At 40.5% G+C, this 27,817-nt stretch overlaps 1 protein-coding gene across 1 annotated transcript in view; it reads right to left on the reverse strand.

Annotated features, from left to right (window-relative positions):
- Pcsk5 (proprotein convertase subtilisin/kexin type 5) overlaps positions 1-27,114 on the reverse strand; it is a 351,177-nt gene extending 324,063 nt beyond the window's left edge. The window contains exons 1-2 of the mRNA XM_013018392.1: positions 27,079-27,114; positions 26,483-26,587 (exon numbers count right to left, since the gene is read on the reverse strand). Of these exons, the coding sequence (XP_012873846.1) occupies positions 26,483-26,587; positions 27,079-27,114 (141 nt within the window). The remainder of the gene's footprint in view (positions 1-26,482; positions 26,588-27,078) is intronic.
- Between the last annotated feature and the right edge of the window lie 703 nt (positions 27,115-27,817).

The following is a 27,817-nucleotide window of genomic DNA, read 5'->3' on the forward strand; positions in this document are numbered from 1 at the left end:
CTTGTTTGTAAACATTTGGGTAAATGCCCCAAAGTGGGATTTCTGGGTCATAGGGGAGCTCTATGTGGAGTCTTTTGGGGAACCTCCATACTGCTTTCCAAAGTAGTTGAACAAGTTTACATTCCCACCAACAATGAAGTAGGGTTCCTTTCTGTCCACATCCCCTCCAGCATCTGTTGTTGTTAGAGTTCTTGATTGTAGCCATTCTAACTGGAGTGAGGTGGTATCTCAGTGTTGTTTTGATTTGCATTTCTTTTATGGCTAGGGAAGTATGGTTCCCATTCTATGTGTATGGCTTTCACACCACTGTAGATTAGTAACACTAAGTGGAATTACTGTTAAGTCAGGGAAAATCTGTATTTTGTTGACAGGTGACAAGGACCCACCAGGAGTTCAAACATGGGTAGGTTCACCTATAATTAATTAAATGTATTAAACGTAAAAAAAAAAGAAAGAAAATGTTTAGCTTTAAGGCAAGAAGAAAGATTTTTCGAAAGCACATCCTCCTCATAAGGTTAAAATGAGCTTCTCTCTCCCTGGGCATTATACACAATAAATATTCTACTTGCAAGTAGGTCTTTTAAAATCATTATTGGAGGGAACAGGGAAACCCGGGACCACAATGCCATTTTTCACTCTGTTAGCTACACATACACTCTTCAGAATATAATTAAATTGTTGGAGTTTTGTCTCCCAGACACCATTTTAATACATGTCCATTAGGCTAGTTCCCACCAGGAAGCAATCTGTTAAGAACAATGTTTATGAGGACTTTGATGCCATCAGTCACTACTTGCTGACAGATCACCAGGGAGATAAAAAGGATTTGGGCCCAAGAGCAGTGGAGCAGCCCAGGGCAAACGCTGATGGTAGAGGCCAGATCTGTGTTGCCAGACATACAGTTAGTCCTTTCCCTCTACCCTTTTGTATATATATCTAATGTGCTTTCAATAGCTCCCTTGCTAGAACCTACTTCCCAATACTACCACATTACTGCTCGTAACTTCTTGCTTTAGGTAAGAGTTTGGATTGCTGGGATATAATTCTTCTCAAGATGTCTCTTATTCTGGAATCAGTAAATAAACAACCACAAGAACAAGCTGGCTTTCTATATCATCATATTTGGCTATATAACCTAAGAAAAGAAGCAATAACCTTTCTAAAATGGCACCAGGAATTTTGTATGATGGTTAATTTCATATGTCAACTTGATTAGACTTCAAGGTGTCCAGATTTAATATTACCTGTGGTTGCCAAGCGCCGGTGGCTCATGCCTGTAATCCTAGCTACACAGGTATCTGAGATTTGAGGATCACGGTTCAAAGTCAGCCCAGGCAGGAAAGTCTATGAGACTCTTATAAACCATCAGAAAACTGGAAGTGGCACTGTGGCTCAAGTGGTAAAGGGCTAGCCTAGAGCTGAAGAACTAAGGGAAAATGCCCAGGCCCAGAATTCAAGCTCTACAACCAAAAAAAAAAAAAAATTACCTATGGTTCTGTCAGGGTATTCCTGGGTAAGACTACGATAAAAGTCTATGGATACATGTAGGAAGATATCATTTAGTCTAATATGGCATGAAGAAGGCAAATAGCACACAGAGGGAAGATTCTTCCTTTCCTTGCCTATCTAGGTAACTGGGACTTCAGCCATCAGTCTAAGATTGTTATTTCAGTGGGAGCCCTGGTTCTTACTGCATTTGAACTTAGGTTATACCACTGGCTTCCCTGAAACTCCAACTTGTTGAAAGCAGATAATGAGACTTCTTGGTTTCTATAATCATGTAAACCAATTTCTCACACCTGATCTCTCTCCCTCCCTTTTCCTCCCCCCTCTCTCCTTCTCTCTCTTTCTCTCTCTCTCTAATACACACACTACACACATACACACACACATAACACAAAGACATTCCTTATACACACATACAGGGTACCAAGAGGAAAGTCTCCTATTGGTGGTATTTTTCTGAAGCAATTATTAATTGCACATGGTATACCGCACTCCAGCTGGCAACCTCTTATTGCCAGGTTATTTGCTTTTTTTTTCTTTTCTTTTATTTGTGAACATACTGTACAGAGGGGTTACAATTACATGGGCAGGATAATGCGTACATTTCTTACCAAGCATTGCAGCCTCCTCCTTTTGTTTACCCTTCACATCCAGGTTATTTGCTTTTATTTAGTGTGGGAATCTGGTTCATCTAGTTATTCTAGATCATCTAGTCAACTCCTTCTTACAGATGAAGAATCTGAACCCAGGCCTGATAGGAAAGGTCTGCTCCACTCATGCCTGTTTTACCACCATTTCAGAGTGACAGTTCATCCACTTATGAAACCCTCCCTCAAAATAAGTTGGAAAGGTTAGCGCACACCTGTAATTCCAGCTCATAGACGGAAGGAGATAGAAGGACCATGACCCAAATCCAGCCTAGATAAAAGCACTAGACCTTACCTGGGGAAAAGAAAAAAAATGGCACTAAAATTCAAAGGGACTGGGCATTTGTGTCAAGTGCTAGAGCATTCGCTTCCAGAGTGTAAGGCTCTGAGTTCAATCTCCCTTACTAACATATAAGATACAGTGAAAAACTTGACTTCCTAAAATGTGACAATAATTGTTGATGTATAAATGGGGCTACAAGGAAATAGTCTTGTCCCTCACACAGGGTAGATAGGCAGTGAGTACATAATTGGTCTATGAGACCACAAATGAACCACAAATTAATAATGGCATTCATCAAAATGAAATTCTCTGGCTATTAGTCATGCCCTGGCATCTGTGGGCTTCTTTCCCCTAGCTATACATAAACACGCACACACCTAGTAACCACCAAATATCTTGAACAAACACACAGGTGCAGGGTGAAGATTCTGGCAGTCTTTGGTAGGGGGGGTGCGAGTCATCCCATAAATTATTGTACAGTTGGTGTGGCTTTATTTCCCAACTGTGTTCTAAACCCCAAGATTTAATTTGTTATTGCTATCATCTCAAACTGTGTTTAAAATTTCAATGACTTTGAGATAACGTTCGGAAGAAGGTTCTGAGAACATTCTCAAAGTCCTCAAGCACATTTATCAAGCAAATAAATAAATGTTCATTCTCCTGAACAGAAAGAAAAAATGAGAAAAAAGAAAAGTAGAATATAAGGAATATAAGGAATTCTTAGAACCCGCGCTTATGCATGTGATAGGTAAAAGATCTCCAATCAGTTAGGATCTGACCTACCTAACTATAAAACTTAGATTTTTCCTGTGTCCCAACCAGTACCATCTCAAACAGATGTGCTCACATAGACATGTTATCTTCAGACAGCAAAACAACACAGGAACCAGAGTCATCACATTTATTTGCCAAGAACCACATGGAACCCGGGCTTTTGGCCTTCAAGGGCTTTAATTCAACCGAATCAAAGGTTAGGTGTTATATGCATTCTCTAGAAAAAGAAACTGAGGCTCTTCATGAATAATAAGCAAAGAAAGTGTCTAAATCTATTTGTAAGAACATGCATGGCTGCATGTATACTCACTGCTAATCAAGCCTTTATTTTTCCAACTACATTACAGAAAGTAATTGAAATATTCTTTAACCAAAAATAATAGTAGACCCATGCTTCCACTACCCCCTCAGTCTTTGCCTGCGTGAAGTCTATACCTCGTGTGTTGGCCAGGAACCACAGAAACCCTAAATGTCACAATGCTCTACGTGGCACACATTGTCATCCAAACGATTCAGGTGACGGCGCCACTTGATTTCTTCTTCCAAGTTGCTTATTTTAAACACAAAAGCTCTTTAGATTTTTTTCTTTCCACTGTAAATTGTTAGAATTGGAAATGCGAGATATAATTCTGGAAGAAAGCTGTGAGTTCCACGGCTTTGCCAAAAAGTCTGCTGCCCCAAAGAGCCAAGATTCTGTTATTTTTCCCCAAGTGGTATGTTAGCAGAGTTATCTCACTAGATTGAGTTGGATAAAATGTCCCTAAATGCTAACCCCTGAGCTATGGTCTGATCTGATCCATCTAGCTTTGCTTTTATATAGTAATTAAGAACAAAGAAAGAAAAGGGTGTAAGGAATAACAAGTATAGTGCCAATAATAACAAGAGCTACAATGTAGCAGGCACTTGAACCCTCCTAAGAATTCTAGGAGTTTGGCATCATGTAACTGACATCACACACCTTAAATTCTTCCCTCATGTTCCCACAGAGAAGTAATTGGCAGAGCAGAATTCAGACAAGATCTGACTTCAGAACTGAGGCCATACACCACCTCTGACAAAGCCAGCAGGACCAAGTCGGGAGAGGTGAAGACCCATTCAGGAATCAGCCACCAATCCTCTTCTTGCTAGCTGCCTTTCAATTTTTAACCAAGCGGCCAGGTGTAACATCTCCTCAGCTCCTGACACCCACGGATGTGGACATGCTCTACAGATGGGCCAAAGCATGTGATCAAGCCACAAATGCTGACTCTTGGTCCGCTTCCAAGTCTCTGCTGAGATCGCCAAGGAGAGGACCCTGGCTACCTGTCATGGGGCACTACGACCCTCTTCCAGATTAAACAGGATCTGGGTATAATGTAACATCGACTATACATCCTGCGGTGCACACCCAGTTGTCAAAACTAGTGTTTTGATTCTTATAGAAGAGCCACCCTGTCGCATTCCTGGTCCCCAACTTCCAGCTGGCTGCAGAGGGATGAATCTGCCAACAGACTCTCACCCCATGTGCTTGCTGATTGTCTGGACCCTGGCCCAGCTGGATGTGTACTTCTGGGTTGCCAGGCCTGGTCTGAAGCCAAGAGCTTTCTTTATGTCCTCCTTTTGACCCAAGCAGCTGAAGAAGTCTCTCTGAATGAGATAAAGGGAGAGCAGCAAACCCACGCTTCAGAACCCAATGAAAGGCTCCTTCTTTTAAGGAACCTTCCATCAAGCCTCCCAGCACCTCCCTGTCCTTTGAAGGTTAATTCAACTTATTCACAGAAGTTGTCTTAGACATTCTTCAATAGGGCAGCCCATCCCCCAGAGACAAGCATCACCTGGGTAACTGTTTCCTAGTCCTTAGCACTGTCTGAATTCTTGCAGGTGACTTATATTTATCAGTTCATTTTTCCATTCTCTCCCTCAGGAAAGCAATGCCTTGGGATGACAATGATGTCATAGACACCAGGAAGACAAAGGTGGTAGGTGGTATCACCATGGATAATCAAAGCCTGAATTGCCACTGTCCAGCAAAAAGATAATGCAGGCCGTGTGTGTGTGTGTGTGTGTGTGTGTGTGTGTTTAAATTGCTGTGGCCACATGCTTTCGTGAAAGAAAAGCAACAGGTAAGAGGACTTTCAAAGCCCGTCACCAGTGGCTCACATCTGTCATCCTAGTTACTCAGGAAGCTGAGACCTGCGAATCACAGTTCAAAGCCATTCTAGCAGAAAAGTCTGTGAGCCTCTTATCTCCCAATTAACCACCAAAAAAGCCAGAAGCAGAACTCTGGCTAAAGTGGTAGAAAGCTAGCCTTGAGGGGAAAAAAATACACAAAACAAAAACCAAAAAACAACTCAGGAGCAGTGTCCAGGTCCTGAGTTCAAGTCCCAGGACACACACACACACACACACACACACACACACACATTGATTTCCACAGAATTCATTGTGCATACCACAAAATTTAAAAATGTAAGGGGAAGGGTGAGTCAAAAAGAGATGAAATTGGCGAAGGGAAAGACATAGATCAAGGTGTACTATATTCATATACTACTTTGTTAAATGACACTTCGCTTGCACAATTTCTTAAGGATAATCTTTAAAAGCTGATACTTCAGTATTATTCTTTATTAACCAACCATATCCAAAATATCATCAATGTATGAACAATATTAAAGATAATCTTTAAAAGATGATACTTCAGTATTATTCTTTATTAACCAACCATATCCAAAATATCATCAATGTATGAACAATATAAAAATTGTTAATAGATATATGATGCTTTGATGCTCAAAATGAGATATGTATTCTATACTTGTAGCATATCTCAATTTGGGTAAGTTTGCATTGGAACTACTTAGATTTATATTTCATAAATATGATAGTTGAAATATATATTCGCATGCCCAAACACTATCATATGTTCCCAAACACTTCCTAGTAACTTGTTTGTGATCCTTTGGGTAAATGTCAGTTTTAAAACATCAATTTAGTCATTAACATTGATTAAATAAAATTCAAAATCCAGTTGCTCAGCTGTCCTGGCTAATATGCCAAGAGCAAAATGGCCACAAGTAGCTAGTCGTGCTTATATTCAAGAGTCTGATTTGAAACCCAATGTGCTGATTCTTTACACCTGTAACACTGTACTATTTGGGAGGCTGAGGTCTGAGGCTCATGTTTTAAAACCAGCCCTAGGGCTGAGAATGTGGCTTAATGGCAGAGCGCTTGCCTAGCATGCATAAAGCCCCGAGTTCAATTCCTTAGTACCAAATGAACAGAAAAAGCCAGAAGTGGTGCTGTGGCTCAAATGGTACAGTGTTAGCCTTGAGCAAAAAGCAGCTCAGGGACAATGTCCAAGCACTGAGTTCAAGCCCCAGGACTGACAAAAGAAAAAAATATATATATTATATATATATAATTTCTCCAGCTATGGCAGAAAAGTCTGAGACATTCTCATCATTAATACCTAGCCAGCAAAATGCTAAAAGTTGAACTGTGGCACAAGTGGTAGGATTCCAGCCTTGAGCAAAGAAAAGCTAATGGACAAAGTGCTCAGGCACTGAGTTCAAGCCCCATTACCAGCATGCGCGCGCGCGCGCGCACACACACACACACACACACGTACACACACACACACACACACAAAAAATCTGCTTTGAATGATCCAATGATGTAATGAATTTAGAATAAATTTTACATGCCAACTATTTGATCAATTCACTTTAAAGACAATGTTGGTGTGGATCCATTGACTGAAAAGCCTTTAAATGTGCTGGATCTTCTCTGGTGCCCACATCGCTGTGTTGCAAGGGTGTAAAATCTTGTATCTTTTCTTTGTTGGGTACACAGATAAGGCCACAGCAAAGACCAGGATGGAGGCCAGAATTTCACACTCATCTCAATCACAAGGACTCCAGCTCAATAGAAGCAATAACTGGTAGAATCAGAGACTAAGCACACAATTCATTTGTTTGGTTAGCATGAAGCCCTCCTGCTAGAAAGGTGTTTACCCTATGCCAGTCTATTTGTACCTTCTCACTTTCCCCATTTCATTCTGATTGCATTCTTACTTTAGTTTTTCTTAAAGAAGAGTCAATAACTTGGCTGCTAGAGGGAAAGCCTTATTTATCCCAGAACAGCATAGCCTAATATCTCCTCTTGATCAAGATGACTGTAGTTCATGCCTATTATCCCAGGGTCTGTACCCCTTTTCATTCTCAAAATTCGTGAAAACTATCATCCATTCATCCATCCATTTTGTGCTTCGTTTTGCTTAAGGATAGTGCTCTACCACTGGAGCCACAGCACCGCTTCCAGCTTTCTCTTTGATTAATGAACAATAAGAGTCTCAGAGACTTTTCCTGCTCAAGCTAGTTTTGAATCACTGTCCTCAGATTTCAGCCTCCTGAGTAGCTACGATTACAGGTGTAAGCCACCAGTGCTGGGCTAAGACTGTCAGCTATGGTACAACCTCTTAGCAAACTGAACTCCTGCCAGGATCTAGGAAGTGGCTGTCTGAGGTTATGAGCAGAGCAGGATACCATCCCCAAGGAGATCCAAGGCATAATCACTAGCCTTCTCTTCCATAAACTTAATTTTAAGGAATAATAAACCAAAACAACCCCAGGACAAGTCAAAGTGTAACCTTGCCTGAATGCCCGTGCGATTTAATTTGCAATCTTTGGTGGCTTAAATTTCCTTTTCCTCTCCCCTTGTCTTTCCTTATCCTTGCCCTTTTCTCCACAATCCTGTTGCATTTCTACAAATATTAAAATTGGGTTTTCTCTTTCTCCCTCCCCGCCTTCCCTGTCTTTGTAGTTCCTCTGAAGTAACTGGCTTCCCCAGCACACTTCCTTTCAAGGATTGACTGCACAGAGAGCTTTGGATTTCTCACTCCATCAGCAACCTCTAGACTCCAGGCTTCCTTGACCTCTGGGTGTTTCAAGCTAATCCTATTCTTCCCCAGTCTGTCATTTCCTCTTCAATCCTCCAGCTTGTTAAAGTGCAAGGATGAGTTCTTGTGAATTATGGTTTTAAAAAGTAGGCAAAAGAAGAAAGATTTCTATTTCCTTCTTATTTATATACAGATGAAAAGGGACCCTGAATCTACATTATTTCCTCCAGCTCCGTCATTCTCCAACTCTTCCCACATACAAGCACTTGGCATGACACACACAATTCCATCATAGACCAAGACAGGGATTAGAAGCAAGGACTTCAGAGTTGTATACCATGTCTTGTTCTGACCTTTATAAAAGAGAGATTAAATGCAAGGAACTGGTGGTTCAAGCCTATAATCCTAACTACTCAGGAGGCTGAGATCTGGGAATAGAAGTCAGCAGCAAGCCAGCCGGTCAGAAGCGACCATGAGATCCTTATCTCTGGCTGGCCACCCAAAGGCTGGCAGTGGAGCTGTGGCAGAAGGCCGGCCTTGAGTGAAAAAGCCAAAGAGAGAATGTAAACCCCAAGTTCAAGTACCAGCACACACACACACACACACACACACACACACACACACACACACACATGAATTATCTCTCCTAACTCTGAACAACACTTTGAGAACAGAAGAAACATAGCACAATCTCAAGTTCTTCAAACTTCCCTAGTCCAGAACCCCAAGTCCTGACCACAGGTTTTTTGGACTCTGAAATTCACGTCCTTCTCCTGAACCAAGTTGTCTCCAAGCTACACAGTCAATGGACACTCGTGTTTACTCAGAAAACAGAATCTCTCCCATCTGTTGTTACCATCAGTCAGGTGGGGTAAATCACTGCTAAGTATACAGAGTAAAATGTCCTAATAAACTTGCTTCATTTTCCACCCTAAATCTCTGTTCCAACTGGGACAGGAGCTAGAGAGGTCAGTTCCTAAACGCTGCTACGCCTACACTGGGTCAAAGGCTGCAATTATTTGAGTCCTGTTTCAGTGCTCTGCTCCCTCCCCAGGAGTCATTTTTGAAGCTCAGTCCGGCTGTCCCGGCTTAGTTCTTCAATCTTCTTGTTAGTAATGTGTTGCTTTTCGCACAATCTTCTTGCATCTGTAAAGCAGTTTTAATGTCATTTGAGCTTGACAACAATCCAGTTAGAGAGATGGTGAGGTCCTAATGAATGACTGTCCAAAACACAGGACAAATTTATGATCAGGGCTTAGGGCATTCATGTCATTATTTTTTATTTTGTTTCATAAGCTGTCGCTCTTAGGAAGATCTGTTCATCCAGTCCTGAATACTCACATAACAGGAAATGAGAACAGTATCTCTCAAGACAACACTACCTAAAAGACAACAGCCATGATGCAAATACTGAAACACAACTGCATTCTGTACCTGTCTGATTGTTTAGAAAGCCCCTATTAAAATTGAGACATTCTCCTTTTCTCTTCTTCTTTAACAGGACATACTAGTATTAACCCTGCAACGAATTCCAATAGAATATCTTAAGTTAAAAAAAATAAGCATCAAGACTGTATTTTCAGGGATCATTTCCACAGTTTGTTATTTGTATTTACTACAAAATTAAGGAAAGGTTAGGTGAGAAGTTTGAACAGGTGATACTGATCAAGATTCACTGTATTCATAAACTGTTTTGTCGAATGGCAACTCCTTTGTACAACTACATGAAGATTATACAAAATACAACAAGCCATCATATAAATTAAAACTAAAAATCAAGGCATACAGGTGAGAACCCCAGAGGCAGACAAAGACTGAGGCAGCTCTTATTAGGAAAATGGTAAGATTCTTTAGTAGCTGCCATCATAGGCATCCAGAAAGAAAGGCTGATGTTTCTTAGCCAATGCTAGCCAGAACTCCCAAAGAAATTCTGTATTTTGATCTTTGGTTCTCTCTAGAAAATAGCAACAGAGCCTTTTCCTGGTGACAGTTTCTGTTTTCTGGTATAGCCACAAGTCATCAAGTGTACAAAATTCAGGCTGGAGCCACTAATTTGCTATTTATTGTAACAACACTGCCTAGTGTTTATACAGCACATTCCGTTCTGTGATCTCCAAGAATGTTACAATCTTTTCCACTAAAACAGATGGAGAAACTAAGGCACAAGAGACCACCCACGCAGTTACCCTGAAGAGCCAAGAGTACAAAACCATCTCACTGAACAGTCAGCCTCAATCCTCTGCCAGCCTTCAGCCAACAATCAGCTTGATTTTTAAAAAAAGGAAAAGGCAAATCTGGGTGCCAGTAGCTCATGCCTATAATCCTAGCTACACAGGAAGCTGAGATCTCACAGCTTGAACCAAAAAGCTAAGGAGCAGCACCAGCCCCAGAGTTCAAACCCCAGCCCTGGCCAAAAAATAAAAGGAAGATTCAATGCAAGGAGGTGGTATACAGCAATCCTCATGATAACAATGCTTACTAATACACCTTATAGCCTCAGCTCAGTCTGTTGGGACAGCCATCTGTCGGTGAAGAAACCAGCGATACTCTCCTCCACCTATAAATTTCCCCATCTCAGACCCAAAATGTCATCTTTAATATATTAACCTCTAAGCTTTGATCTCTGCCAAACTGCAACTCCTCTGAGAAGTGATACTTTAAGCTATTATCGGTCTTTCATCACTTGTTGTGAATTAAGCCTTTGAGCATCAGTCTGCAAAGTGGTAAGGAAGAGAATAAAAGGATAAGAACAGAAATAAGGGGAAAAAATAGAAGAAAGATGACTTTGGCTGGACACAGACCACTAAGATCTGACAACCTAAGATGCTTTAGCTTCCATTTTAACCCATCTTCGGTCTGCAGTGTGTTCTTCTCCCTACAGTTTGTATCTTAAGTCATCACGTGTAAGCTGTGAAAAGCCCTCAGCTTCCCAAGGAGGTCAGTGGAAATCATTCTCTTATCCTTGAATCTAGGGTTAGGTTAAAGGGAAATCTGGATGACCTTAGTATGCATTTCAGATGTGTGATGATGAGATTTTTGAAATCTACCTAGGTTGCCAAGAGAGATTATGAGGGAGGCTTTGGACTCTAACCAATCAGGCCAGGTAGGCTCTAGACATAGTTCACCTGTCCTGTGGTCTGGGCTAGGCTGCCTAACCTCCCAGAACTTCCTTGACTTATCTTTAAAATGAAGTTAATAACCAATTCACAGCTTATCAAGAGGATTAAGTTAGAAAATATACTAAAGGACATACTAAAGGCTCATGCTGAGCAACCCCACTGACAAACTCCAAAACTTTATGAACCAGAATGTAAAGAGGGCATCCTTTCATAACAGACCTGGTCACATTACTGTTTTGAAAACAAAATGTTCATATAAGCAGCTGCTGAAGTAAAAGCTGAAAAAATAGAGGCAATATAGAAGCTTCAGCTACTTATCCACCATGCCACGGGCAAGTTACTTTACTTCTCAGGGCCCTTGTTTTTTTATTTACATAATGGGAAAAGTGTTCACAGAGCCTACGTTAGCGTTGCCAGAGCTTTCTATGTTTTAGATTGGTATCCATTCTCAATGAAGGTCATAGGAGGCGGGGGGCATCCTTGTACAAAAGTATGATTAGTGAACTTCTAAAACTCAGCTGAGCCTGGCAACAACTTATTCTCTACCATTTCACTTCTCTTTATGGAGAAATTAATTTTAATTCCAATTCACATCAGCTTAATTAAATTGTTTTCTCCGTGGAGGAACAATAATGCAGAGAAAATAGGTAAATATATAAAACATTAAATCTATAAAAATGTAATGTTTACGATGTCCGTTATAGTGTTTGATGAAGAAATTTTTAAATATATATTATAAATAATATAAGCATATATCATAATGGACCTGACATACAATAAGCCGGCCAAGACATACATTTTATGATAGTAAAGTAAGTATGCCAAATTCAATGAAGTTCATTACAACTGAGTTAATTGCAAATAATGAATTTATATGTTTGAAGCTATTTAAAGTTATCCAAACAGTGGGTTAGTACTAACTCAGGCTTGTTAACCCTAGCTACTCGGAAGGCTGGGGGTCTAGAGAATGATTGTTCTGTGACAGCCTGGACAAAAAAGTCCAAAACATTCCATGTACCCACCAAAATGCTAGACTGGAGGTGCAGCTCAAGTTGTAGAGCACCAACACCAATTGGTGAAATAAGCTGAGCCAAATTTAGGAGCCAAAATTAGGAGCCAAATTTAGGAGGCCCTAAATTTAAGCCATGGTATGACTTGAAGTGGAATGTTTGTGAGAAAAGATTTTAGGACTGGGAGCTGTTTCTAGCCAGGCCTCTATAATATGTTTTTGTTGAGATGGATGTAATTTGTTGAGGTGCTGTCTGGCTGTCAAGCTAGATGGCAAATTTCATTCATCTTCACACTATATATAGAAATGGAAGCTTATTGGGACATTTAATTTCTTGTTCATCTGGCTTATGTCAGAGAACATGACCCCCACTTCCATTTTACGGGAACATCTTTGGCAACATTGAACATGGCAAAAACTATATTTTAATGGTTTTGATTTTTATTTTTCTTATTAAATGGTGATATACAGAGGGATTACACTTATATAAGCCAGGTAAACTACACACACACACACATATATACATATATATATATATACATACACACACACACACACACACACACACACACACGTATATGCCAGTCCTGGGGCTTGAACTCAGGGCACTGTCCCTGAGTTTCTTTTGCTTAAGGATAGTGCTCCACCAGTGGAGACACAGAACCACTTCCAGCTTTTTCTGAGCTGTTTGTTGGAGATAAGAGTTTCATGGCCTCTCTTGCCCGGGCTGAATTCGAACTATGATCCTCAGATCTCAGCCTTCTGAGTAGCTAGGATTACAGATGTGAGCCACCAGTGCCCAGCAAGAGTATATTTCTTTTGGGACCATGTCACCCCTTCCCCTCCCACCTCTTCTCTCCCAGTTTTTCTGCCCAGTCCCCACCTACAAGTTCATGTTCAACATAGTGTCTAGTGAATACCAATGCTGCATTTGTTCACCCTTCATCCTACCATTTCTGTGCCCCCCTTTACCATCCCAAATAAAGACAAATGAACAAATGAGAAAAAAGAAAAGAAAACAAAAACAACAACAGAGAAAAGAAACCCTGTTTCCATTTCTTGGAGTTCATTTCGATAAATATTATTTTATATGAGCAGAAGGCCTTTGTGTTCCTCTTCTAATAATGTTTTTTTGAATGGCTACTTTTATCTTCTTCTTTAATCTTTGTGGGAAAGAAGCAAACAAATGTAGGATAGTACACTAGAGTGAAAACAGCAAGTGCTCTGGTTAAGTGATTAGCTTCTCTGACTCTCAGTTTCCTGGCAAGAGGCACTTTGACCAAGGCTTTCCAAGAACATCCGATAACGACACATTTTTAATGATAGCACACATCGAAACATAGCAGGTACTTGATAAACACAATTTTCTTTCTCAATTACAGACTTAGAATTAACAGTCTATAATGTCTTTCATTAAGAGGTGGCCAGTCTTCAGAATAATCTGCAACATTTTATGCCACAAATCTTTTTTTTTTAATTTTTGTGTCTCAGATCATTTTTAAAGGAAGGTATCTATTTTTTAAAAAGGAAAATTCAGGGGCTGGGAAAGTGGCTCAGGGGTAGAGTGCTTGCCTTACATGCATGAGGCCCTGGGTTTGATTCCTCAGCACCACATAAGCAGAAAAAGCTGGAAGTGTCACTGTGGCTCAAGTGGTGGAGTGCTTGCCTTGAGCTGAAGAGCTGAGGGACAGCACCCAGGCCCAGAGTTCAGGCCCCACCACCGACCAAAGAAAAAAAAATAAAAAATAATAAATAAATAAAATTCAGAGTGCCCTTGGTTTATGCCTGTAATCTTAGTTACTCAGAAGGCTGAGATCAGAGGACAGAGTTTCTAAGCCACTCTGTTGGGAACATAAATACCAGAGATTCCTATCTCTAATTAACCAGCAAAATGCTAGACCAGAGGCATGTCTTAGGAAGTGGAATACCAGTCCTGAGCAAGCAATCCATGCAAGTTTGAGATCCCAAGTTCAAGCCCCTGTATTATCACAAAAAAGGAAAAGAAAAGAGGAAGGAAGGAAGGAAGGAGGGAGGGAGGGAGAGAAGGAGGGAGGGGAGGGAGAAGGAAGGGAAAAAATAGAGAAGAAGGAAAGTAGGAGAACAAAAAGAAAGGAAGAAAGGAAGGAAGAAAAGAAAAGAAAGGAAGGAAGGAAGGAAAAAAGAAAGAAAGAAAAAGAAAGAAAGAAAAACAAAAATTTAAGGTGCTTATAAAATTTGCAAAAGTACTTCAGAGAGATGTGCAAGAAACTACAACAAAATGAAATCTGGTGTTTTGCCATGATATTTCTTTCTCCCTGGCACCTCAGGTTTCTAATGGAGAAGGCCCTTGAGGGGCAGAAAGAGGTTAGCCCCGCAGCCCCCCCCACAGTGTCTGGCTCATTCTGGCTTCTATAGAACATGCTTCTATTTCCCTTCAATTTTCCTGACTTTAAATCTCCTTGGTCTACTCTCTCCCACTTCACAACAGTGAAACTCTGGAAAGCCAAGCATTTTAAGTCTAACAAATTGCCATTGTAACTGCTGCCTTTATAAGCAAATTTGATCCTGAAACAGCCAAGGCACTGTAACTCAATAACGTTGTAACAAGCAATCAGTGTAACAGGGATAAAGTGCCTCACTGTTCTTACAGGCCCTTCCTTAGCATCCTCTAATGGGAGGAGCGAGAAAGGGGCAGATCCAAGGATGAACTTCCTCTCCCTCCTAGGATGCTCATTAACTAACTCCTGTGCTTGTAAATTCATAAGCAGCACGGAGGCTCATAAACATAAACGCAAATTATTGATGTTATTTGAGTGTAAAAGTGACGGATGAGCCTAACTTCAACATCAACACACCAGTAAAGAAAAATGCTTCCCTGATGTGAATCTCAGAAGCTGGTACAAGCTCAACATGAAGAACAAGTAGGCCGACTTCTATGTAGGAAAAGCCTGGCATGTTTGCAATGCTTTCTTGTACTTATTAGCCTCAAAATTAACATTTATTAATGTACTCAGATGGCCTGCAGTGTCCTTTTATTCCTAGGTGAAGTTAATCAGTATAACTTTGTTCTGTGCGAATGGGAAGTTTGGCACCAGTAGCTTTGTGCCTATAATCTTAGCTACTAAGAAGGCTGAGATAGAAGGATTAAAGACAAGACAGACAAATCCAAGAGACTCTTGTCACCAAGTAAGTGCCAAAAAGCACATGTTGTGGCACTGGCCTTGAGGTGGGGTGGGGGGAGGCTGAGCAATAAACTGGGTGCTGGCAGCTCACACCTGTAATCCTAGTTACTTGGGAGGCTGAGATCTGAGGACCGCAGTCCAAAGCCAGCTCAGGCAGTAAAGTCCATGAGACTCTTAATAAACTACTCAGAAAACCAGAAGTGGCTCTGTGGCTCAAAGTGGTAGAGTGCTAGCCTTGAGCAAAAGAAGCCCAGGCTGTGAGTTCAAGGCCCAGGACTGCACACACACACACACACACACACACACACACACACACACACACAGCTGAGCAAGCTCAAGTTCCTGAGTTCAAGCTCCAAAACTGACATACACAACACCAAAAAGAAAAGCTTCTGCTTTTTCATCTTTGCTTCTTGGCTCCAATCCCAATTGCTGCTTCAGGAGTAAAGAGAAGAGAGAGGCTTACTTAGAGAACTCATTGAAAACCCAAAGTAAATTCTGTCTCTATTTTCAACACATATTCGTTACAAATACCACAGACTCATCTTGTTTCCTTTTACCAAAACCTGATTGATTCAATTCCATAGTTTCAAAAGCATGAAGACTTTAGATATTCATTACACATTTGTATAGGACTGAGATTTGATAGATATATATATATATATATATATATATAGGTATACATTTGTATATAACTGAGAAAATAAATAACTGAGTAAGCAAAGAAACCATCTCCAACTCCATCATAAACGTGTACACACACACATACACAAACACAAACATACAGAGGAAAAGAGACCAGATTGGGTAGAATGGCTCAAGTAGTGTAGTACCTGCCTAACAAGGAAAGGCCCTGAGTTCAAACATGAATAGTATAAAATCAAATTTAATTAAAAAAATAACACCAACAACAACAGCAGCAACAACTATAATAAGAAAGAGAGGAGGTCAAATTATCTTTGCTTTTACAGAAAATACAAGAAGCAAATAGAGGTAGGCAAGTTTCTCCAGTAGCTTTCAGCTTCTCACATGCAGCAAATGATCTGAGACCAAAAAATCCCCACAAATTGATGATGAAATGTACAGGTTCACGAAGCACCCATTTAACTAAGTCCCACATCTTACTATGAGGCAACTACATAGCAACAAGGTGAAATATTTATTAGTGGTTGCTACTGTTTCTTGGAGCCCTTCCCTTCCCTATATCCCTTTTCCAAAATCTCACTTTTTTTAAATACTGTCTTTACCCTCAGTACTCAGAGAACAAGGCCAGATAGTACATATCTGTTTCTGAAAAAAGACTAAATTTAAAATATTTCTCCTGCTGGGTGCCAGTGGCTCACACCTGTAATCCTATCTACTCAGGCTGAGATCTGAGGATGGTGGTTCAAAGCCAGCCAGGGCAGGAAAGACTGTGAGACTCTTATCTCCAATTAACCACCAGAAAATGGAAGTGGCACTGTGGCTCAAGTGGTACAGTGCTAGCCTTGAACTGAAGAGCTCAGGGATAGTGCCCAGGCCCAAAGTTCAAGCCCCACAACTGACTATATATATATATATATATATTTCTCCTGCCAGGAAATAAGCAAACAAAATCACCACAAAACAGACATTTTAGAGAATGAAATTCTAGCACTGACATTTTTTATTTGTTTTCTTCAGGTTCCCAAAGTCAAAGTATACCACTCAGTAATTAAAAAAGGAACTAATTTTAACATATCCAACCTCATGGATATAATATCAAATACAATATATCAAAATGAATGAGTCTTAAATTCAAAAGATTACACAACAATAAATGACTCCATTCTATGCCATTCTAGAAGAAATAAATTATAGGAGCAGAAAACAGACTAGTAGTTTCTAGTAACTTAGAGAAGACAAGGAAGTTGATGAGGAAGGAGCCCAGGCCATTTGAGGGATGAACACATGGTTCTCTATTTCCACTGTGGTGGTGGTGACACATGTACACAATTTGTTAACACTGATCAAGTTGGACGCAGTGGTTCATACCTTAATCCATCTCAGGATCTCGACTTGAAGCCAGCCTTATATCCAATTAACCAACAAAATTCTAGGCATGACTCAGGCACTGGTGGCTCATACCTATAATACTAGCTACTCAGGAGGCTGAGATCTGAAGATGGCAGTTCAAAGCCAGTCTGGGCAGTACAGTGGTAGAGCACTAGCTTTGAGAAAAAGCTCAGGGACAGTACTCAGGATCCTGAGTTCAAGCCCCAGGACTAGCGCTTAAAACATGCACACATGTGCATATGTGCATGCATGCTTGTGCACACGTGTGCGCACGCACACACACACACACACAAACACAAATACTAGAAGTGGAGATGTGATTCAAGTAGTAAAGCACCAACCTTGGACTCAGAAGTCCATACATAATAAAAGTATTGGCACAAAAAGAAAAAGAAGAAAAGAATTATATCAAGGTAAATTTATCAGATATAAAGTAAACCTAATTATTTTATTAATTATTTTAAATATGCCATTCTCAAGTAAATTACCTGATGGTGGGCAAAATGAGAACAGAAATCGTCTCAGTATGCAGGTGGCTCACACTAATAATCCTAGCTACTTAAGAGGCTGAGATCTGAGGACTGTGGCTCAATGTCAGCCTGGGCAGGAAAGCCCATGAGACTCTTATCTTCAATTAACCTGCAGAAAAACAGAAGTGGAGCTGTAGCTCAAGTGATAGAGCACAAGAGCTCAGGGACAGTGCCCAGGCCCTGAATTCAAGCCCCAGACTGGTACCAAAACTAAACCAAACAAAATTAAAAAAAGAGCATAACAACATGCTAGGTATTTCCCCATAACTATTCTTTACTAGTCACCTAACACACTCTGACTGAAAGCTAAAAAAGTCTGACATAAATGCAGAACTACGTCTTAGTTCACAGGGCTTGTTGAACTACAAAGTTGAATTAAGACATATGAAGCTGAACCATACGGCTTTTATCCACTGATTACAGGAAAAAAACAACTCTTTTAAGAATGTGCTCTTGAATCTCCATTGCTATATTTATTTACTCATTCACTCTACAGGTTTTGAAACTGGTCCTCTTGGGGAAATTAATGCTGAATTTATTTCCAGCGAAGTAATCCCAATGTTTCCCCGAGTAGTGACACCAAAAGGGACCAGCTTGTGTGCTGGCGATTCACTTGGTTATCTTGACTCAGGTCTATGTGAGAAGCCTTTGCCCTCTGCGGGTAATTCAGCAATCTCAGGTTTGATGCCCAACTGGACTCCTGACCTATCAGTTAATACTAACTAATGCTTGGAATTTATGGCCCTGGAATTGGAATTCTCTCCTCTGCACAAACAGAGCCATAACACTATTAGGTGATTTCTAAAATGTATAGATCTTGAAATTGCTGCTTTTCCTATAATTACACCATCTGAGAGATGACATTTGATTAGAACACTGATAAGTAGATGCTTTCATTTGAAATACTATTGAGGTAGCAGCGTGCAGATTAGCTGTCGCAATCCAACACACACACACACACACACACACACACACACACACACACACACACACGTGCACGCATGCTGCTACTGAGAGACTTAATGTTCAGATATACAAAAGAATCACTTGTGAAATATCTTTCAAGGATGCTGAAGGAGTTTGCCTTGCTACTAAACAACAAGGAAACAATTGCTATGGAAAGAGGACCTTGATTGCTATATAAAGGATACTCTTATAAATTAGGGAAACAATCTAAAGGTCTTAACAGAAAATACATGGAGAAATTATTATTATTATTCTCTACATGTTACTTCCAGTGATGATGGCTTCAAGACATACTTCATGACTTGGGGGATGTGGAAAATCTACTGTTGTCATGGATACTGAGACTTGGCCAGTCCTCATTCCTTGGCTGTGCCTCACTTCTTGGATTACTGTCTCAGTATCAGTGCATTTTTTCCTAATTCTGACTTCAAAACTAATTCAGGAGGCAATTGGGATTGCCAGACTAACCACATGATAATATAAGATGATAAGTTAAATTTGAATATAAGATAAATAACAAATATTTTTAAGTGTAGCTCAAGGCATATGCTACTTAAAAACTTCTAAGTCAGGAGCTGGTGGCTCACACCTATAATCCTAGCTGCTCAGGAGCCAGAGATCTGAAGGTCATAATCCAAAGCCAGCCTGGGCAAAAAATTCTCTGAGACTCTTACTTTTACTAAAACTACCCCAAAAGCCAGAAGTGGTAGAGTCACCAGCCTTGAGCAAAAGAGAAACTCAGGGACAATGCTCAGGACCTGAGTTCAAGCCCCAGGTCTGGCACAAGCACAAACACACAAACACACACACACACACACACACAAAGCTAGAAGTGGATCTGTGGCTCAAGTGGTAGAGCATTAGCCTTAAGCAAAAAAGCTTGGGCACAGCATCCAGACCCTGAGTTCAAACCCCAGGACAAAAAAGAAAAAAAAAATCAAACTAACACTTAAAAAAAAAAGAAAAAAGAAAAAGCAACCATTAAATAGTCTTTAAGTCTCAATTTCAGTGTTACCAGGACTACATATTGGTGTCAATACTGAAAGCAACTTGCTTTTCGCTTCATTCCTAGGCTTTTAGGTTTGACTGGATGGCGAGCCTTATGAGAGCAGTAACTCAGTTGTATCTCCGGGTGATTAAGTTCCCAAAATCCTCATGAAGAACTCAAACGAATGAACAGCTGGTTGAACTGTGGCATCCTTCTCGTGTTATCTCATTCCTGGGGGCTTCATCTTTGACTATGTTAAGGGTGGGCCTTTGTTTTTCCAATCTCCCACAAAGTTTCCACCTTCGTCCTGTCTGTGCACAGATGGGTCAAGTGTGAAAGTCAGGTTCACATCCTCAGAGACACTTCAGGAATGTTCCATCCAGAGCAAGAGCTTGTGTCTAGTAGTCTAGCAAGTTCAGGCTGAGAACACACAAGTCCTGTACGTTACTACTTACTTTGAGGGGTTTTGCACATTTTTTTCCTTAGATTGACAGCCTGGACTTGATCATTCATATGTGAAAAAGATTTCTTAGATTTTCTAATGGATCAAAATAAAAGAAATCCACATGGACACCATGAATTGAATGTGACAACAAGCATAGTAAATATGGAGGAGAAAATTAGACAAAGGAAGTTAGGAAAAGAATTCAAACAGGCAGTGTGAATAAATGAGCATCTGATGGCCATGTGGACTGATAGGGAAAAAATTCACAAGTGATAATAATTCAAGATGGCAATTAATGGATCGGAATGAACATTAGAAAATAGCTCCGTAATTTTATAAGTGAAATCAGCCCAATGAGGAGTGACTTGCTAATAGCAACTCTGAGCTAGTGCAAAAGTGGGGACCAGAATCCAAATATACTAAATCAAGCTGTCTCTCCAAGTGGCTGCTCTATTGTCCATACTTCAAATGACACCGGACTGTGTCAGCCACCACAAAACAATTTAAGTACTAGGAATTAGGAGAAAATTACAGCTCCTCCTTTCTTTATGGTCCCTGTCAGTTCTTTTACTCTTGAAATTAACTTTGACACATCACTCATCCATTTGTTCCATGCTTTTACTGAATGAAGTATATGCTACCCAGTGTGATGACTCATGGGAATACCACAGTTAACAAGATACATGTGGCTTCTGTCCCTATTGTGGAAGAAGAAAGCCAACAATGCCCAAGTAAAGAAACAATAGGCCTTTGGATTTACATAGAGACTCAAACAGAAATATGTGGGAGTGGCTAAGTGAGATTACAGATCCATTTCAGCATTGGTGGGGGTGTCCTTCAATAGCAGGTGTCTTAAGTTTGAAACAGGAAGAATGAGAAGGCATCCACCATACCAAGGAGACATATTCCAGGCAAAAGCTAGAAGGAAAAGAGCTTAGGGTATCTGAGATATAGAAAAACGTGACTTTTGAGGCACCAGTGGCTCACACCTGTAATCCTAGCTATTCAAGAGGCCGAGATCTAAGGATCTCGGTTCAAAGCCAGTCTGGGCAGGAAAGTCTGTGAGACTCTTATTTTCAAATAACCACCAAAAAGCCAGAAGTGAAGTTGTGGCTCAAGTGGTAAATCACTAACCCTTGAGGGGGGGGGGGGAAATCCTTAGGGACAGCTTCGAAGTCCTGAGTTCAAGCCCCAGGACAGGTAACAATAAATAAATAAATAAATAAATAAATAAAAAGTGACAGTTCAAAATGAAAGTGTTTCAAAGGTTGAGCTCATGGAGGAAAGAACAAACTAGATCATAACGACTTGAAGATTATTAGGAAAATAGTTGAGTACTATTCCAAGATCCATGGGAAGTCAATAAAAAGGCTTGCTCTTTCCTGGAAGCTTATTTTGTGGGGAATAACTGCAGAGCAAAAATGTAAATGAAGGGAGTGGCGACGGCCCAGGTCAAGAATGACACTGAGATTATCCAGGATATTGGCAATGCAAGAGAAAACAAGTCCTCAGACTCATTGCTTCAAGAGGAATTTTAATAATAGAGCAAAGAGGATCATTTCAAAGAGGTAAAGAATTAAAAATGGCCATTTTTTTTCTCCTAAGCAACTAGATTAATCATAGTAGCAGTTACTAACAAAGAAAAAGGTTTGGTGCTACAGTGATGGGCAGGAATTTAAAAAATACATGTCATCTCAGTGCTTATTAGACATTTGGTTGAGGGTGTCAGCTCAGAGAGAGACCGACCAATGTAAAGATGGGACCTCAGCATAAAAGCAGTTTTTAAACCATAGAAAGTAAATAAACTCCCCTGGGGAGGGAATAGGGCTGACTGAGCCCTAGGTGAAGTACAGCAAATACCATCAACAAAGACATCTATGAACAAACACATAAACGTCAGCAAGGACTCCATCCATTTCCTTTCTAGTCAATGGTGAGTCAGAAACTGGACAAGCCAGAAACTTGTTTCCACATTTCTTAAGTTAACATCAATTCACTTGTACAGGTAGGTTTCATTTAGACATGTTTAAAAATGCATCTAATGTACCTTGGTCAGATTCAGCCTTCCTATTACTTTTCCTCAGCACTATTCTCCAATTCTAAACCAATGTCAACAAGCTCCCTCATCCAATTGTCACAGGTGTACGGAAAGAATTATGATGAGATTTGCCCTCTTCCGTTCATTTTGCTTCCCCTCCCCTTCCCACTAATTGTCCTTGCTGATTGATTGTTCAAAGGAATTTCACCAAAGAAGATTCACCCATGCAAGTACAGGTATAAAATCCGATTCACTCCCTCATTCGCTCTTCCTACTACTTCCTTTTATTCAACAGCTTTCAATGAGAGTTTTATTTGCCGTCTTTATTATAGATGGAATGTAATTCAGTACTGTTCACCTTCTTTCTCTTTTTATTCCTCTCAAACAGTTCCACAGTTACAAGCAAACATGTTATACACACACACACACACACACACACACACTTATATATTGTTCTTGCATCTATATATGAGATAAAACATTCATCCTTTGTCTTTCTCTGGCTCACTTTACTTAACTTGATGTTCTCCAATTTCATCATTTCCCTGCAAAGGACATAATCTGTATGACTAAGATCCCTTGTGTATAGGTATCACATTTTCTTGATCCATTCCTCGATTGTAGGACATTTGGGTTGTTTGACTAGTTTGGCTGTTATGAATAATATTACAATGAACAAGTGCCTCTGTACTGTATCCTAACTTACATTCCTTTGGATATATGTCCATAGTATAACAGTTCTATTTTTCAGTTTTTTGAGAAACCTCGTTACTGATTACTTTTTCCACTAGTTACATCCCCTCCAACAATATAGAAGTATTTGTTTTCCAGGCACCTCAGCAGCAATTATTGTTGTTTGTGTTCTTGATTATTGGTCATTGCGACTGGAGTTCCCAACACTCCACTCTAGGAAATGGGAAAGTGAGCCTTGGAGGTTCCTTTGATTGGTAGCTTGGAGCTGGCTCTCCAAGCTGAAGACACAGCTGCAGCTGAGTCTCTGCAGGTTCCTCACCTGCAGCAAGGGGGCGCTACACTTGCCCCAGTAGTTTTCTCTCTCTCCACCAGGCTCATTCTTGTTACCTGCACTCCTAGAGTAGGCAGGTGAGCTGACGACCTTCCAAATGAAGCATGCCAAACACTCTCTAATACAGAATTGGCAGGCCTGCCCAAGGAGCTGATGTCGGTGGGGTTTCTTTTAATTCACGTTTTATTAATTCAGTCTTATCTATGAAAGATTTGGGCTGTAATCTGAACTTTCCTATCAAAGATCTCCTGAGTTGCTGCCTAATCATCTTGTTGCTACAAATGGAATCCAAGCTGCAAACCTATGGTTCCTCCAGGAGAATATGCACTTCCAAAGCTTCAAATGCGCTGTCTAACTCAAAGCCCACGGACAGGAACTAGCTACAATGGTAGCATCTCATAGCTGAAGGAAGTATGACAGAGCAAATACGACCTTGGCCCAAAGGAAACACCATTGAAAATTGTGAATAAAATCTGTAGATTTAATAATAATTTTGTCCAGATTTTTGTTATATGTAGGCTGCCAATTCTTTATTAGAGAGTGCTTAGAAATATATTTAATTTTTTAATATTACCATAAATTAATTATACAAAGAGACATCATTGTGATGGTTATAATATGTACTTTGCCCTATCTATATTACTGTTTCTTACAATGTCCTTGATTTTTTAATAAATACACAGTGAAGTATCAGAATTGAAGGAGCATGCTTGTAATTAACTCTCAAGTGTTAAATTACACTCTGTCTCTGTATAAGAATGACCAAGGAAGTGTAAGATGAAGAGAATGTTATAATGCTGTACAGGAATTCATATATATATATATATTCATATTATATTCATGTATATGAAATCCTATACATATGTAGGAACCCCTATGCCTATATACACATGTGTGTGTGTGTGTGTGTGTGTGTGTGTGCTGGGGTGTGTGTGAATTCCTATATAGCATTCAAAGAAGCAGGCTAGTCAGATCTAAGGTTTTTGAGAAAAAGCCGGAGAAAGAATGTAGGACCCCTCCCCCAACACACACACACACACACACACACACACACACACACACACACACACACACCCCTCCTCTGTTTCACTCAATCCCACAGTGCCCTGAGTTTCCCTCAAAGCTGCAGTTGGAAATTCTAACAGAAGGCTACCTTGGAGAATCACCATGTCTCTAACTCCCCAGAGCCAAACACAAGGTCTGCTAAGACACTGGAGACTCAGGTAATGGGCAGTGAAATCAACAGAATACAAGAAATATCTGAAAGAAATGGTGGGCAAAGTTCTATCTGTGTGTTCCATCTGCTGGTGGGAAGATGTTCTCTTATGCAAACAGGCAGAGGGCTTGTTGAGGGGAAAGACCGGCCCTGTGCTCAGGGCTCCTTTTATTGCTCCTCACTAAGATAGCCCTGCTCTCTTATTGAAGAAAGGTAATTTGAGCTTGTACCCTTGGGTTGGCCTAAGTGGCCCTATGAATCAGACTGAGTAAGGAGGAGTGTAATTTCAGGTACAATGTGTCCCTGGACCCAAGGTCTCTGTTGGATCATGAAGCTTTTCACTGAGATAAGAAGAAATGAAAAGATGCCCAAGATACCAGTAAAGGTAGAAATAGCTCCATATTCGGTAAATCCTTCATCAAGAAAACAAAGTCTCATTACGTTCTGTTCTTAACTTTCCAAACTGGCTGGTACATCACATGGACTTTGCACATGAGCTCGGAAATTAGAATCCTTTTAACTCCCAAAGTTCAAGAGCTTTGTTTAGCAGCTGAAAAACGTGATTTTGCTTTGAAAATGTAGCTGATTCTACATTGTCACAAAAGATTACTTTCCCAGAAAAACAAATCTTTAATAGAGATGAATAAAAAAATAATAAATCTACATGCCAGTACTATGTAAGTATAAGATGTACAGAAAACTGGGATATACATATATACTTTTTCTTACCAACAAAATATAATTTCACAACCATGCCATTGTCATAATATTCTAGAGGAAAATTAAAGTAAACCACAGCATAGTGTTGAGGAGAACCCTGATTGGCATAGTAATTCAGATAGGGACTGCTTTGCTTCATTGTTTTTTTTTTGTTGTTGTTGTTGTTTGTGGGTTGTGGGGCCTGAACTCTGGGCCTGGGCACTGTCCCTCAGCTCTTCAGCTCAAGGTGAGCTCTCTACCAGTTGAGCCACAGCGCCGCTTCCGGCTTTTTCTGCTTATGTGGTGCTGAGGAATCGAACCCAGGGCCTCATGCATGCAAGGCAAGCACTCTACCACTGAGCCACCTTCCCAGCCCCTGCTTTGCTTTAATAAGGAATACAAAAGTTTTGAGGACTCGTTAGCTGAGATTACTATCATGCTGACAAGGGCTTGTTTACCCATTTATTTGAAAATAAGCTCTGATGGAAAACCCAACTTAATGGCTAGGAACTGGATATCTAACTCTCCATTGGTTGTCTCCTCTTAGATTGTCCATAAGACCCTTTGGCTTTCATCTCTCATGTCTTACTCTTCTAACAACAGGAGATCCATGCCTGCCATCATTCCTTCTAGGCTCTGTGCCATAGGAGTATATTGTGTGTACAACATAAAGAGACTTATTTGGGGAAAGATACCTAAGAGCAGGAGTCATTTTCTATCCCTGTAGATTCAAGTATCTGCCTAGTTCTAGAGGCCCTGGCCTAGTCCTGGACTATTGATATAAGGAAAACTCATAAGGATTCATGGTTGCCTGAGACCCAGCTTATGGGACTGTCTATGGAGCACACAGGATTTCAGGTCTCTATGTGGAAAGTTGGATAATATGGTATTTGTCCTTCAATGATTCTCAATCAACCTGGACCTTCCCAGTCTCTTATTCCCTCAGTTTTCTCCACACCTGCCATTACCCTGGGCTGGTCTACAGATACCAGTAAAATTCACGCCACAGCATGCTTTTGTCTGAAGAAGAGGCATGGATATTGGACCAGAGAAGCATATCACAGACAGATCTAGAAAGGTGAGCCTAATGCTGACTTGTGTGTTATCCCAATAAAAAACAATGCAGAGGGCTTTGCACGTAGGTCCCCGCCCAGTGGTTCTTCTTACCTTCGGTTCCATTGAAATGAAACTGTGGGTCCCTCTGCTCGAGAGAACTGACCTTTTAATCGTCCTGCTATGGTAGAAATGATAGTAGTCCTTCAAGGCACCAATCTGCAAAGACCAAGTGGGAGAGAAGAAAGATGTTATAGTCTGAATACAGCCTATTTCCCTGTTTTTCATTAAAATAAGAACACAAAACAGAAAGGTCCCTAAATTATTCAATTGCCTACTGTTCTTAACTGTTACTTGAACCTTGGTGATCACTTTTCAAAAGAAGGATGTGATAGGAAATGTGTGTCCTTGAAGCGGTGACTGAAGAGCTCAAGGTTGTAATGGGGCAGCCCAGTCTCTCCATATCTCCTGCTTAATGTTTAATTTATATGCAGCATTTTAAGTAAGTCTATATCAATCTATATCCAAATGTGGGAAAGAGAGGGGTAGGAATCAAATCGCACTGTGGTTATAAAAACACATTGCAATTTGTTTGCTTTGAGAAATGCACAATGAAAGACCTTGTTAGATTATTTATATAGTTAATTTGAAACACATCTTAAAGCAGTTGATCTTTCACAAAGATAACACTGTGTAGTTTGTCTCCGGACTTCAGTAGACAGTATAAATGCATAGCCCTCATTCATGGCCAACCTGCAAATGCAGTGGCAATTTTTTTTTATTTCCCTACCCAGCCTCCCCCCGCCCCCCCACCCAACCCTCCCCCCCTCACCAAAGTTGTAAAGTTCGTTTTCGACATGACAAGTTGTATGTCTCATTGTTGCAACGGGTCCACCTGTATCCTTATTTAAACAACTTGTTTTTCCCCTTCCCCTCCACAAGTTATACCGACATCAAATACAGTGAAAGCAGGGCTTATACTGTGGGGGAGGGACATACAAAGCAACAAAGAAATAATCTTACAAATGAGTTAGAAACAAATGCATGAAAGAAAAACAACATTTAAATACATATCTTAGGGTTCATTTTCCTAACATCACCTAATCTGACCTTTTCTGCTTGACTCATACATATACGAAAATTGCAAATAAGGGAAACCATGGGTGCAGTGGCAATTCCTAAAACAAAACTCATACATCTCAGGGCTGGGAAGGTGGCTCAGTGGTAGAGCACTTGCCTTGCATGCATGAGGCCCTGGGTTCGATTCCTCAGCACCAGAGAAGCAGAAAAAAACTGGAAGTGGTGCTGTGGCTCAAGTGGTAGGGCACTAGCTTTGAGCTGAAGAGCTGAGGGACAGCGCCCAGGCCCAGAGTTCAGGCCCCATGACCACCACCACCAACAACAACAAAAAAACCTCACATCTCATATGTCCTATCTATCAGCTAAGCT

This window comes from Dipodomys ordii, unplaced genomic scaffold (genome assembly GCF_000151885.1).
Source record: "Dipodomys ordii isolate 6190 unplaced genomic scaffold, Dord_2.0 Scaffold40, whole genome shotgun sequence".
NCBI lineage: Eukaryota > Metazoa > Chordata > Mammalia > Rodentia > Heteromyidae > Dipodomys > Dipodomys ordii.